The following is a 15287-nucleotide window of genomic DNA, read 5'->3' as shown; positions in this document are numbered from 1 at the left end:
CGAGAGCTCACCTCGTCACGGGGATTCGAACCGCCAACCTTCTGATCGGCAAGCCCTGGGCTCTGTGGTTTAGATCCCAGGGCCACCCGCGTCCATCGTGTTGTTGTTAGGGGTTGCTTAACCCTTTCCACTAACCAATACTTCTCTGCTCACTTACTCAAGGGAATAGAGCCTTGGTTATCAACCAGGATGCTATGGCACCTTGGGAAGACTTGAGGAACGTTCATGGTAGCCCCAGGGAGCCATGACTTGTGGCCATGACTTGTGGCCCTACATTATCTGTCTCTCGTTCTCTGCTCATTAAGGGGAGCCTGCGGCTTTAACCTGCAGTCCAATATCTTCCTGCATCTCTCTCTCTCCCCCCTCCCTCTCTCTCCCTCCCTCTCTCCCTCCCTCTCTCCCTCTCTCTCTTTCTCTTTCTCTCTCCCTGGCAGCCTTCCTTCCTTGAGCCCACCCCCAAAAAGGGGCAGGGTGGAATGGGACTGGGGCAGAACAGGGGGGGCACAGAAAGAATGTGCTTGGTCAAGGGAGCAATGGACTCAAAAAGGTTGAAGGTTGTAAACCGCTGGAATAGAGCAACTTCCCTATGAGGAATACATTTGGGGCTTTTTCATTTAGAGTAGGCATAGGCAAATTCGGCCCTCCAGATGCTTTGGGACTACAGCTCCCATCATCCCTGACCACTGGTCCTGGTAGCTAGGGATGATGGGAGTTGTAGTCCCAAAACATCTGGAGGGCCGAGTTTGCCTATGCCTGATTTAGAGGATGGGCGAGCAAGAGAAGATACAATAGAATAAAACTATGCATGGGTTGGAGAAAGTGGAAAGAGGGAAGTTTTTCTCTCTCTCTCATAATACTGGGACTTGAGGACATCTGATGAACCTGAATGTTGGAAGATTCGGGACAGCCAGGATAACTAAATTATGGAACGGGCTCCCACAGGAGGCTGTGATGGCCACCAACTTGGATGGCTTGAGAAGAGGATTAGACAAATTCATGGAAGGCTACCCATGGCTACTAACCCTGTCACGGGCAGCGTGCCTCTGAATGCCAATCACTGAGAATCACAGCTGGAGAAAGTGGTGTTGTGCCCAGTTCCTGCTTGCAAGCTTCCCATGGGCATATTGATTGGTCACCATGAGAGTAGATGGACCTTTCAGAGGAGTGGGTGGCGCTGTGGTCTAAACCACTGAGCCTCTTGGGCTTGCTGATCGGAAGGTCGGCGGTTCGAATCCGTGCAACGGGGTGAGCTCCCGTAGCTCTGTCCCAGCTTCTGCCAACCTAGCAGTTCGAAAGCACACCAGTGCAAGTAGATAAATAGGTACCGCTCTGGCGGGAAGGTAAACAGTGTTTCCGTGCGCTGTTGCACTCGTCACAGTGTCCCGTTGTGCCAAAAGCGGTTTAGTCATGCTGGCCACATGACCCAGAAAGCTGTCTTTGGACAAACGCCAGCTCCCTCAGCCTGAAAGCGAGATGAGCACCGCAACCCCATAGTTGTCTTTGACTGGACTTAATTGTCCAGGGGTTCTTTACCTTAGATGGACCTTTGGACTGATCTAGCAGGCCTCTTCCTATGTTCTTATGCCCAGCCACTTTTCAACCAAGGGATTCCAAATGCCTGATGGGATTTTGTTGCACACATATGCCTATAACGCACAGTTCAACTCTGTGGCAAGTAAAGGTTTGCTCCAGGAATGCTCTGAGCAGGCCCTTGAGTACTTTGTAGCTGATTTATGCTTTGCTGCACAGCGTGTACAAAACCAAGCTCTCATTTTGACAGCTAGCTCAAACAAAAGCAAGACGCTTGATTGACAGAAATAAATATAAGCGGTTGGTGACTGCTTAGGGGAGAGAACCCAAAAGTGTGTGATCTTTGAAAGTTTTGAGAAATACAGACCGGGTTCCTTCTTGCATACCTAAAGCGTTAAGAAACAGAAAGGACAAAGGGAAATTATAAACATTAGAAGCACTTACATTGTTAGGTATTTCAAAAGTTATGGTGGTGTTATTGTTAGATGTTTTTCAGGGTGCAATGTGACTGATTAACCTTACCTCAGCTAACCTTCTCAGCAGCCCTGTGAAGCGAGTTGGGAGAGGATAAGAAGGTCTGTTGTTACACGATCACTCGCCCTAAGACAGTGATTTGCAGACTTTCTACCTTCAGGAAATTCTTTCCACGTTGGTTGCCTGCCAAAGAATTTGAGCGCCTGCTGCATATTGCCTATGCATAGCAGGGGATCCTGAGGGATGTTCTAGACTCTAGAACGACTGTGTGCTGGAGCGCTGCCTTGCCCCTGCAACAGAGGGTGCCCAGGGCATGCCAACATCACTCACGCATGTCGAGGGGGTGTCCTGTTGTGACATGCAGACACCCCATGGCCTGCATGTAGAACTGTTTTTATGTTTGCTTTTTATTTGTAAGTTCCTTTGAGCAAGCCCTTTGTGGAAGAGAAGAACATGGGTATACATTTTAATTATTTTTTGGGGGGGTGAAGGGTGGCATTCAACTAAGTTTTACTCAGAACAGACCCAGTGAAATGAATGAACGTGACTAAACTAGGCTCAGCAGGTCTACTCTAACTTAGTTTCATACCGACGTTGGTAAATAATCAATGGAAAGCAAATTAAAGGAGCAGGGGCTAATTTGCCCTTTTAGTTTACGTGGGTAATGTGCAGGTGCTTAAGCGCAAAATTCATGCTCACAGCATGAAACTCAGGGTTGTGGGTTCTAGACCCATGTTGGGCAAAAGACCCCCTACGAGTCTATGATTGGAACACCTGTATTTCCTAGGCTGGATTTTCTCTCAATAAAGCGAGATGAGCGCCGCAACCCCAGAGTCAGTCACGACGGGACCTAATGGTCAGGGGTACCTTTACCTTTTTACCTATGTTTAGGACAGGCATAGGCAAACTTGGCCCTCTAGAAGTTTTGGGACTACAGCTCCCATCATCCCTAGCTAATAGGACTAGTGGTCAGAGGTGGTGGAAATTGTAATCCCAAAACATCTGGAGGGCCGAGTTTGCCTATGCCTTACTTAGGAGTAGTTTTCAGGTCCCTCCATCTGTGTCCACTGTGGGGAAATCTCAGTAGCTATTTTCACAGATGTGTGGCTGATAGTTCAGTTGGTAGAGCAGTCATAGGGAAACTCGGCCCTCCAGGTGTTTTGGGACTACAACTCCCATCATCCCTAGTTAACAGGACCAGTGGTCAGGGATCATGGGAGTTGTAGTCCCAAAACATCTGGAGGGCCGAGTTTGCCTATGCGTGTGGTGGAGCATGATACTCTTAATCTCAGGGCTAAGGGTTCGTGCCCCATACCGGGCAGAAGATTCCTGAATTGCAGAGGGTTGGACTAGATGGCCCTCGTGGTCCCTTACAATTCTATGATTCTATGTGTTCCTGGAGTGTGTTCCTGGCTATTGCTTGCTCCAATGGAGGGTAGAGTGGAGTTTATGAGCACATGTAGAAATTATCCTACAAAAGCAAATTTTAAATTTGCTGCTCTGCATTCACTCCCTCCCACACACCCAAATCTCCTTCCAGGGAAGCAAGAGGCATTTATCAGAGCTGAAGGACACACTCCAGACAGTCAAAAACACTCCAGGCGGGAGAAAAGCAAGGTCAGTAGCAGGTGCGGCCTGGGAAGACTTACAAGGGCCAGATAGAAAGGCTTTGAGGGCCGCATTTGGCTCCCAGGCCTCAGGTTACTCACCCCTTAGTTACAGTTGAGTAACAGCTGCACCAACAACTCAGCCTGTGCAGGAGTGTCTTACTGGATACCTGGGAGCCCTGGGTTCAAATGCCCCCTGAGTCATGAAGCTCACTGGGTGGCCTTGAGCCAGCCTCTCAGCCTACCCTACCTCACAGGGTTGTTGTGGAGGACCAAAAACGAGGTAGAGCAGAGCCCCTGCTTTGCCCTCCTTGGAGGAAAAAAGTCGAACACAGCAAGCACAATTAACAAGCACAATTACCCTTTACTTCTGCTGGGGGCCTTTGCTGTTGTTCTGTGGGGTTGTTTTTTTTTTACTTGGCTCGGGGACCCTATAAATAAACCGAAGCCGAGCAGCTGAGAGAGGGGACCCCGACGCCAGGGCACAAGTTTCCATTTCCAGGGATTGCGCAACAGGCAAGGAGCAGCCCGAGCAACAACCGCCGCTCCTCCCGAGGAAAGAGCGCAGCAATAAACAAAGCCACGTGTCTCTCCTCCCTCCCCGGGCGAGAGGCGGAGCTTGCAGGCGCTCTTCCGGCAACAAAGAGCCCCTGCAGCCCGCAGATAAATACGGAGGCGGCCGGAGCGAGGGCAGAGACAAGGATCGGAGTGGCGGAGCAAGGGCGAAGGAGATCATAGTAGAGGAGGTGGAGAGCAAAGAATAATAGTAATAATTTTGTGTAGCCCTTTGGCTAGGGACATTTCCCTTCTTATAGGTATCTTCGCTTGGGAGAAGAAGGCGAAAAGGAGCGCAAGGACAACTTTGGTTGCTGGATTTCTTTGGCTGGCGAGGATGCCATTTCTGGGCCAGGACTGGCGCTCCCCGGGGCAGAACTGGGTGAAGACGGCGGATGGTTGGACGAGGTTTCTGGCCGAGAGGGAGAACAGCAGCGGCAGCTTCGCCAGCGAGCGGAACAGGTGAGACCGGCGCGGAGAGACCCGGGTGCCTTGCGCGCTGCGTGCGCCTTTGGAGAGGCTTGCCCCACTTGCAGGTGGGGTGTCGCCCCCCAACCCCGGACATAGTTGCTAGCAAATGCTGCCGCTGTTGTTGTTGTTCTTGGGGCTGCCGAGTGGTAGCAGGCAGAGAGATACGTGGCGTATCACACACACACACCAGTTTGCATCTTTGCAAAAAAATAAATAAATAAAATTGGCGAGCCTTGCTTTTTGCAAAGAACGCGCAGACATGGCGGTTGTTTTCTTAACGAGGCCGTTGTTTCCCCGAGTGCATCTCTGCCCGTGCGAGGCTGCAACGCCTCGGTTTGTGTTGTTCTTGGGGTTGTGGCGTCATTGCGGGAAGGAGGATCATCTGGCGAGCTAAACCCTCTCCAGGAACCCGGAGGCGGAGGCAGGAGCGAGAGCGAGAGCGCAGCGCCCACCTCCTGCGGCGCTACCAGGAACGTGCCGCTTCCAGCTCTCCAGATGTGACTCTCGGCCCGTTAAGTGCGTTCGCGCATTTGCTCCGGATTTCTTAAAAGCGAAATGTCCGTCTTGCCCACCCGTCTATTATATTTGGGGTTGGTTGGAGAGTGGAAGCAAATCTGTGGGATTGTGGGTCGGAGAACCACCATTTTATTATCGCGATATGGAGGGAGTGGAGGGCTGTATCTTAAGGTTGGTCCTACTCGGAGCAGACCTATTAAAAATAATGGGCATTACTAACCTTGGGTCCATTAACTTCATTGGGCTTCTCTGAGTATAGTTGGATGGAACTGTGTGTGTGTGTGTGTGTGTGTGTGTGTGTAAGGGTTGTTCATATATGGCCCCAAGAACAATTTAACATTAAGTGATAAGCAGTAGGACCTGGTGTTTCCAAAAATCCCGAGCCCTAAAAAAAAGTCTCCAGAAATCTTCAGTTGTCCTAGAGGCATATTCTGGCAAAAGCAACAATGGCTCTTTAAAAAGCAGGCATAAACCTTCATCAGTTCTGTTTGGGCCCTCTTCTCTCATCTTCCATTCTTTCCATGAGGTTGCCACCCACCCAGAATTTTTATTGGGCCAGTTTGAATTTGATCATCGGAAATGTGAGACTCAAAGCTGGACAATAAGCCCTTGCCGGACAGTTATTGTTGTTAGTGATCTTAGGTGTCACCTGTTCTGGTCGTATCTTTGGCACCATGTTGCAACCTTTGTGCCTTCCAAAGCAGGTGTGTTGTGAACCTAAGTGCATGCATATGTGCTCTGTTGCCATTTCGAACTCTGCCCCTTGAAAAGAGGATGATGGAGGTGGTTGATTGCAGTTGGTTTGCATGCTATGGCTCTGTCATTTTGTGTGTGTGTGTGTGTGTGTGTGTGATTCTCCTAGCTGCTGTGCAGACACACCAGCCACCCCAGAACCTCGGCCTCTCTCCCCCATGGCCTTCTGCCAGCCCTCATCTGCCCACCTTCTTACGAGCATCCAACCCAGGGGTTTCTAGTGCTCATCAATTTCCTCCTCCTCAGCCTCAGGTTGTCCTTGCAGAACTCAGCAGGGAGGAGGATGGGGACAGAAGAACTAGAGTGAACTACATTGCCACTCATTGGCTCTGGCGCCACCTAATGTTCGTATCCCTTCCCTCCACCCTATCAGTCGCAGTGGGTATCAGACACCACCTGCTTGCCCTTGTGCACTAGGTCAGGCATCCCCAAACTCAGCCCTCCAGATGTTTTGGGACTACAATTCCCATCATCCCTGACCACTGGTCCTATTAGCTAGCGATGATGGGAGTTGTAGTCCCAAACATCTGGAGGGCCGAGTTTGAGATGACCTAGAGCAGGCATCCCCAATCTTCTGGTCTCTGGATGTTGCTGGACTACAACTCACATTATGCCTGACCATTGGCAAGGCTGGCTGGGGCTGATGGGAGTTGGTGTCCTATAACACCTGGAGGTTTTCAGGCTGCTTTGCAACAGGGATCTCATGGGACCACTACCAGCAGATGGTGCGACACCAGATTCCAAAGCACAGCAGGACAGACTGTTTCTGAACAGGCAAGGAAGCATTCCCTTTGGGAAAATAATTCTGTGCATGTTCAGAGACACTCAGCCATAAAGTACCTTTTTAAAATAAGTACCAGTTCTGTCCCACCTTCACCCATTTCCCCACCTCTCATACTCTATCCAACCTTTGTCTTCTCCCCCAGGTTTTGTCCAGGATGCTGCTAAGTGTCTCCATGTCCCTGGAGACTGTTTGGTCTGATGCAACACACACACACACACACACACACACACACACACACACAGTTTGTGCTGCTCTGCCTCCATCCCTACCCAGGTTCCCTCAGTCACAGCGTACAGCTGGGCAAAAGTGCTTGAAAGTCTAATATTCTCAAAATGTTGTTGCTTTGGTTCAGGGAAGCGAGCAATCCTGCAAATTGTTTTCCTCGAAAACCAACTCCTCCTAGAACTTAATGAGAAACTTAAATAATAAATTGGCACACCAAAGAACAGAGGAGTTGGAACAGCAACAGATAGTATGTCAGTTACTGAGGAAGCAGGTTATCTGCTAAGCATGAATGCTGGATAGCTCAGTTGGTAAAGCATTAGACTCTAAGGAATCTCAGGTTCCTGGGTTCGAGCCCCACATTGGGCACAAGATTTCTGCAATGTAGGGGGTTGGAGTAGATGACCCTCATGCTCCCTTCCAACTCTACAATTCTATGATTTGTATGAAGTTTATTCATGAATTAAAACACCCACCAGCCCCCATAGCCCATCAGTGAGGATTCTTTTGATGGAAGCTTGTGCATGTTACATTATGCAGTTCACGGTGAGAATTTTGCTTGGCACACAGATATTTCCCCCCTGCTTCTGCCTAAAATGCGCAGCAAACCAGGATTTTAGATGGATGGTTTCTGTATGAGAGCCAGATTTTTTGTTATTAGGGTTTTGGAGCTTCTTGGATGGGTTCGCTGAGCAAGCAAGAAAATGAAGAGAAAACAGATACTAACCAGTCTGCAGCCTAGTTAGGCCACAATGTTTGGATTTAAACTGACACAAATCCCCTTCCATTTAATGGGGCTGCAATCCTTTGCACGCCAAACTTCCTGTAGATCCTACTGAACACAGTGGAGTTTACTTCTGAATAAGGTATAGAATTGGACTGCCAAAGTTGCTCACTTGGGTAGCTAGGCTTGTTGAATTTATTTTGGAATACCTGCTTTTTGGAAACGGAGTTGCAAAACTAAACGCAAGCACTGAATTCAGTGGGACTCTTAAATTAGCATTACGTTATCTGGGAAGGAAGTATGTCAGATGTAACTAGGCAATATAGATTGAGACTCCTGCCTGATCATTTTGGAAGGCTTGTTTCCTGTAACTTCTGTTTATGCTTTCCAGGAAAACATCAGTTTGAGTAATGTATGGGTTAGTTTTGCAAAATCCTTGGTGGGTGGTTCTTTGGTTGAAACATAAATTTGTGGCAACGGGAACACTGCGTCCCCATTAGCAGAGTTGTGCTTCAAAACTTTCGCTCAGACGGGTATCTGTTTAATTACAAGAAATCAATACTGACAGTTCAAGTGGCTTCAGAGCATGCAGTAGTTGAGATGTGGAACTTAACAAAATGGGTTGAGTCTATTTTTAAACTCGGAGCTCTCTTGGTTTACTGTGTTTAGTTAACAAAAGCCTTGGCTATGGCAGGGCATTCTGGTTTATTTTGTTTGGCATCTAACAGAATGTTGGCCACTTAAGCAGAGGCCTGTATTCGTTGCACATTAAAGGCTTCTGCCCGAAAAAATGAAATGTTGTTAAGCAATGGGCCATCGAGTTCCGGTATCCTGTCTTCAGCAGGGACTGATACTGAAATGCCACAGAGCAGGCTGTTTACATCCCTGTCTGTCCCACGAAACTAGTGGCAACTGTGAACAAGTTACATGATAGATTTGGTTAGACCAACTATTCGTTTCAGCATCTTTCGGTTTGCTTGTGCAGCGTGCAGGGGATTTCACAACCAAATTAAAAACAATTCTACTGTTATTAAGCTGTAGCCCAAGCTTTTTTGTCTAGGCTGCTCATTTTGCTAAAAGTTCGCATTGCTAAATATTACTACCTCTACTGAGAAAGTGAACCCAGGTTTTTTATTTCGTTTTGTTTTCAATTCCTGGCTTTTGAAACTGCAATGGCAAAACTAAATGCAACCACTTTTGGATTAGACGTGAGTGGCAACAGTATGACATAGCACATGGGAACGGTGCCCTGATCATTTCTTTGTCATTCGCTTGGCATCTCTCACTGCTTAAACATGCCATCTGTCAAAGCATGCCTTGACACACCAGCCTTTGAGCCCTTGTGTGATGCTCCACCGACTCCTTGTGCAACAGTAGCTCATCCATATGAAATAGACTGGAAGGAAAAATCTTGCCTTGGGGCTGTGCTGATTTTCACAGTTAGAAAAAGAAAACTGGCTAGATGTGGGCTCTTGCACAACAAGAGAAGTTAGGTGCACAGCTGCCAGAGTATTAAATCTCTATATCAAAGTTAGAGTACATTGCGGGGACATTGCTAGGGATGAGGAAGGAATTATGGCTGGCTGTTCGGAGAGACCACTGCTTGCAGGACAGAAGGTTGCCCTTGGTTCTAACCCCCCTGTAGGAAGAGGCAGCAGAACTGTAGATAGGTGATCTTGCGCCCCTGGCAAGACCATCCAGATTGCGCCCCCTAGGGAATGTGGCACAGAAAAAAATAGGGAAAAACAGGGCCCCTGCATAACATATACTGTAAGGTAAAGGGACCCCTGACCATTAGGTCCAGTCGTGGCCGACTCTGGGGTTGTGGCGCTCATCTCGCTTTATTGGCCGAGGGAGCCGGCGCACAGCTTCTGGGTCATGTGGCCAGCATGACTAAACCGCTTATGGCGAACCAGAGCAGCGCACGGAAACGCCATTTACCTTCCCGCCGGAGCGGTACCTATTTATCTACTTGCACTTTGATGTGCTTTTGAACTGCTAGGTTGGCAAAAGCAGGGACCGAGCAATGGGAGCTCACCCCATCATGGGGATTCGAACCGCCGACCTTCTGATTGGCAAGTCCTAGGCTCAGTGGTTTAACCCACAGCGCCACCCACGTCCCAACATACACTGGGAAGACCCTCTATTCAAAACCTTTTTCATATGAGGAAATAATTGATATTTTTATTTACAGACATATTGGAAATATTTTCAGCAGATATTGCGCCCCCTCCTTGCCTGTGCCCCTGGAGGGGGGTCTTCCTTGCCCACCCGGCCCTGAGAGGCAGGATTTCCTCTTTGGAAATATAGGGGAAGGAACTGCAGCTTGTGGGGTGGGTAGAGCACATACTGCATGCAGAAAACCACAGTTTCAATGCCTGGCAGCTGCAGCTGAAGGAATCGGGTGACATTTATTGGGAAAGAGCTCTCCAGAGTTGCTGCAAACCCAAGTAAGCAACCCTGGGGTAATTGATAGACGCTGCTCAGTCTGCTTCTCGTGATTCACGTTGCTTCCCTGCGCATTGAAATCTCGGTAGAAACCTCAGTAACCTCTGCGGCATAAATTTGCCCCTGGCACCTCAAGATGGGACTGTTAACAAGTTCCAGGTCACATCACATGACATTGGGCAATAAAGCGCTGTTGAATCATCTGATCCAGTGACATTTCTATGTCCTAGTAACGTAGCCCAGTAAACAGAGATACAGTTTCTACTGAAGATAAGGAGTGGGTGACGCTTGCTTTGGGGAAAACACAAAGAGATGAGAAGGGGATGGGGGAAGGGTGAGGGTTCCTTGGACAACACAGCAGAACTGTAGCTCCTTTAGGTTTCAAATAGCACCTGTTCTCTTCAGTTGTTCTCTGTTGCTGCACAATCAAGAGCATGCAGTTTATAAGCTAAGCTTCTGTGGGTTAAACCACAGAGCCTAGGACTTGCTAATCAGAAGGTCGGCGGTTCGAATCCCCGCAACGGGGTGAGCTCCCGTTCCTCAGTCTCTGCTCCTGCCAACCTAGCAGTTTGAAAGCACGTCAAAGTGCAAATAGATAAATAGGTACCGCTCCGGCGGGAAGGTAAACAGCATTTCCGTGTGCTGCTCTGGTTTGCCAGAAGTGGCTTTGTCATGACCCGGAAGCTGTATGCCAGCTCCCTTGGCCAATAAAGCGAGATGAGTGTCGCAACCCCAGAGCCGGTCACGACTGGACCTAATGGTCGGGGGTCCCTTTACCTTTACCTCTAAACAGTATATTACTGGACACTTCCAGAAACACCTCTGCTTTCTGGGCATTATCTGAGGAGCTGTCTGAAAACAGTGCCCTTCTGGATTAGCCAGAATCAATTCCTCACACCTGTGGTGTTAGGAATTTCCCTGTGCATACGCATAGACCTGGTCAGTTCCCCACACCTGTAGTGTTAAGTATTTTCTGTTCTGTATTTGATCAGATAATTTGATTCCTCCTGCGATTGCCTAAATGAAGGGCTGGAAATAACCCTAAACACTTTATACAGTGCTACCTTGGTTTATGAACTTAATCCATTCCGGAAGTCCGTTCTTAAACCAAGGCTTGCTTTCCCATAGCAGCAAGGGACTCAATTTACAAATGGAACATACTCAACAGGAAGCGGAACATGTTCTGCTTCCAAGGCAAATTTCACAAACCAAAACACCTACTTCCAGATTTGCAGCATTCTTAATCCAAGTTGTTCATAAACTAAGCTGTTCTTAAACCAAGGTACCACTGTACTGTGATTTGCAGATCAGGCTCTTTCTAGTAAGGAAGCCGTCTCAAGTCTGTTACTACAAGAATGACAGAGTCTTGATTTGAAAGACCAATGGGTTTATTGTGACATAAACTTTTGTGGAATTAGAGCCCATGAAAATATATTGTACTCTGGCACCTAAGAACAGAGGTGCACATCTAGTTGTGTCCAAGGGTCAGGGATCGCTGCTATAAATCCACAGTTCCGCCTTCCAGCAGAACAGTTTGAGCTACAACCAAATTATATAAAGTCATCCCTTGGAAGTCGAATGGAATCTGTTCCGGAATTCCGTTCAGCTTCCAAAATGTCTGGAAACCAAAGCACAGCTTCTGATTGGCTGCAGAAAGCTCCTGCAGCCGATCAGAAGTCGCAGAAGCCCCATTGGACATTCGGCTTCCAAAAATAATTCACAAACCAGAACAGTCACTTCTGGGTTCACAGCGTTCGGGAGCCAAAACATTTTTCCTGACCACTAGCAATTCAGCTCAGCCTTCATTCCCAACCAGGCATGCCTTCTGAGATTCACATTTCATGCCTTTTTTCTTCTTTAGACTTAAGGACTAGAAGCAGGATGGGGGTGAGGAGCTGGATTTTACACATAGTATACCTGCTTCTGGGCACGGGTGGTGCTGTGGGTTAAACCACAGAGCCTAGGACTTGCCGATCAGAAGGTCGGCAGTTCGAATCCCCGCGATGGGATGAGCTCCCGTTGCTCGGTCCCTGCTCCTGCCAACCTAGCAGTTCGAAAGCACATCAAAGTGCAAGTAGATAAATAGGTACCGCTCTGGCGGGAAGGTAAACGGTGTTTCCGTGCGCTGCTCTGGTTCGCCAGAAGCGGCTTAGTCATGCTGGCCACATGACCTGAAAGCTGTACGGCAGCTCCCTCGGCCAATAAAGCGAGATGAGCACTGCAACCCCAGAGTCAGTAACGACTGGACCTAATGGTCAGGGGTCCCTTTACCTTTACCTTTATACCTGCTTCTGAATTTACACCTTGCCGTTACAGAGCTGCAGGGTGCCCTGCTGACCACATTGTGTCCCACAGTGTCATTTTAATGTGCACATGGCTGCATCAACACAAGTTTGAATCCCATTCTTCACTGGAAGCCGGTACCAAAAGTTCTGATCCTTTCACCATTGTCTCATGCAGTTCAGAGCTTCGCTAGCTAAATGCAGAAGTGGACAACCTGTGGCCTTCTCGATGTTGTTGGACCCCAACTCCAGTCAGCCCCAGCCGGAATGGCCAGTACTCCGAGATGTACGCCACAGGTTGCGCACCTCTGCCTTAAAGAATCATAGAATCATAGAGTTGGAAGAGACCACAAGGGCCATCGAGTCCAACCCCCTGCCAAGCAGGAAACACCATCAGAGCACTCCTGACATATGGTTGTCAAGCCTCTGCTTAAAGACCTCCAAAGAAGGAGACTCCACCACACTCCTTGGCAGCAAATTCCACTGTCGAACAGCTCTTACTGTCAGGAAGTTCTTCCTAATGTTTAGGTGGAATCTTCTTTCTTGTAGTTTGGATCCATTGCTCCAGAGCGTGGCCGAAAATCTAGTTGTGCCATAGATTTGTATAATGGCATTATGAAATTGGTAGCTTTATTTACAGTTCCCTTCCTATTGATCCCTAGCAGAGCATTCGCCTTTTTCACAGCTGCCACACACTGGGTCAATATATTCACTACTACGACCCCGAGGTCTTGTTCCTGGTGAGTCGCTGGACACTTCAGACCCCATGAGTGCATATGTGAAATTAAGATTATTCAGTTGTTGCCCAAACAAGCAAGATCTTAAGTATTAGGTGACTGATCTCTGCTATGCTGTACGTTAGTAAAGGACCAAGTCATGTTCTTTGGGTATTCGTTTGTATTACTTTGAGGCAGTCAAGAATGAAATTTAATATAAAACTCCAGCTCTGGCCAGGAGATTCTGCAATAGAGGCAGCTGTCTAAAGATGACTCTGAACAGGATCTTGTTAAAAATACAAGAAGGAATGTGATATCTTTCTGCAGCAGAGCATTATTTTGTTATACTGCCCGCCCGCCCCCCTCTCCGTTTAGACAAGCTTTTAAAATAGTTTACGACCCAAGCATTAAGCATGGGGTAATGAAACAGATTGCTATGTAAATAAGTACAACTTGTGCATGAAGCTGTATAATTGTAGATAGAACTGCAATGTGGTTACCCTGACACAATTATTCTGTGTGTGTGTGTGTGTGTGTGTGTGTGTGTGTGTGTGTGTACATGGGCACACATTTTGCAGGTGGTTTACTAAAATCCTTGGGAGCAACACTGCAGTCAAGGCTGTGTTGAAACCTTCAGTTCTGTCACTTTATTGGCTGAACCCAACTTCCATTTCAGAGCAATTCTTCACTGCCTTTGTAGTATAAAGTAATAAAGTGTAATGGAAAAGCAATGCAAACTATGGATGATGGGAGTTGTAGTCCCAAAACATCTGGAGGGCTGAGTTTGCCTATGCCTTCCCCCTTGTAATGTTAATCTACGGCAGGCATAGTCAAACTCGGCCCTCCAGATGTTTTGGGACTACAACTCCCATCATCCCTAGCTAACAGAACCAGTGGTCAGGGATGGTGGGAGTTGTAGTCCCAAAACACCTGGAGGGCTGAGTTTGCCTATGCCTGATCCGAAGGGTGTGGTGGTCTAAGAAAAGGACATTAGATTAAGATCTACTGATCAATAATCCCCCCCCCCCGATAGATGATCAACCACAGATTGGGAAAGATTTCTGACTCCCAATTGTTCAACGTTTAGCAGCAACAAACAAAATCTTCCTGCCCCACAACCGTCTGGGAAACAATTGCTGGAAATCCTTATCTGTAGTCTCCCAGATGTAGATTTGTACTGTGAACCTCCATTTTGCATTTGGCTCACCTGTCTACAACCTTGCTTTTGCTCCTTACTCGCGTTGGCCCACAGGGTGTGAGCTTGGCAGGATGTTTAAGACAACCATGCTAGGCTAGATTCAGAGAGGCAATTCAACCCCACAACAGACTTGTGAATGGTGAGGACCATTCTTAAATTGCCTTGTGGCCAAGTGAGACAGACCTCTATAGAAAAATGGCTTGGAAACTGCAGCCTTAAAGCCGTTCTGCAAGTGCATGTCAGCTTGTAGTACAGAGATCTCTGTCAGAATCACTTTAGGCTGAAAATGGAAATAGTATGTTTTTAGTGTTTCCCATAGGGAATAAACTCCCTGTGATTAGAAAAAAGTAGCACAGAGGGTAGAAGACTACACCAGAACATTTCTTCCTTGCATCCAAGTTCCGTTGGGCATTGATCATTTATTATCTTCATATCCTTTGCAGTGTATAGAACTTTTCACATTCCCACATTGCTCTCCTTAGCCATTCTTGTCCTGCTGAAGCTCCTCTCCCGACACAGTATTATTTGCAGGCCTTGCAAAATATGTCTGACAATAGACAGATGCCTGTAACCTGAGTGTGTCCCTGCCTGAGGACATCTCATGACACAAGCAGGAAGCAATGACATCAGGTGAGCAGGAGAAGGCTAAAGAAAGGGCACTGATGTTGCACCCAGGTCACGAGGTTTGTTATGCAACTGCCACTTAATTATGGGTGTAATTGCCTCCTCGTTCCATTTTTCATCAGGACAGTCTATAAAAGTGTCACTGAGCTTGTCCTGAAAGTGACAATTCCTGGTACATTTCCTGAACGTGCAAGGGTGTGCACAGGAAAGGAAGTTTGCTCTACGGTTCATCTTGTTTATATAAAAGAGCATTTAAATAAAATTCTTTCAGATGTGTAGGACAAGGTTGGTGCCAACATCTAGCAGACTGAAACAGATTTGGAGCAGACTTTATTTCCTATAGAAATCTGTTTGGTCCCTTAGGGTCCAATGTACCAACTTAA

The 15287-nt window shown here is 47.7% G+C and overlaps 1 protein-coding gene and 1 long non-coding RNA gene across 5 annotated transcripts in view; one reads left to right on the top strand and one right to left on the bottom strand.

The window, feature by feature from the left end:
* Window positions 1–712: 712 nt before the first annotated feature.
* On the bottom strand, window positions 713–6341 carry LOC310766335. The gene is made up of 3 exons (XR_014550077.1): window positions 6095–6341; window positions 2053–2075; window positions 713–1916 (listed from the first exon to the last, which is right to left on the bottom strand). It is a non-coding gene; the product is annotated as an uncharacterized lncRNA (long non-coding RNA).
* Window positions 4161–15287, top strand: part of FBXO32 (F-box protein 32) — a 37794-nt gene continuing 26667 nt past the window's right edge. For all 4 annotated transcript variants that reach the window (XR_014549951.1, XR_014549952.1, XR_014549953.1 and 1 more), the window contains exon 1: window positions 4161–4628. Coding sequence is in view for 1 of the 4 variants with exons in the window: in XM_083622217.1 (XP_083478343.1) it covers window positions 4504–4628 (125 nt within the window). In the remaining 3 variants the exon portion in view is untranslated. The remainder of the gene's footprint in view (window positions 4629–15287) is intronic.

The sequence above is a fragment of the Podarcis filfolensis genome (genome assembly GCF_964270895.1).
Source record: "Podarcis filfolensis genome assembly, chromosome: 7".
NCBI lineage: Eukaryota > Metazoa > Chordata > Lepidosauria > Squamata > Lacertidae > Podarcis > Podarcis filfolensis.
This window is presented reverse-complemented; position numbering and strand designations above follow the sequence as displayed.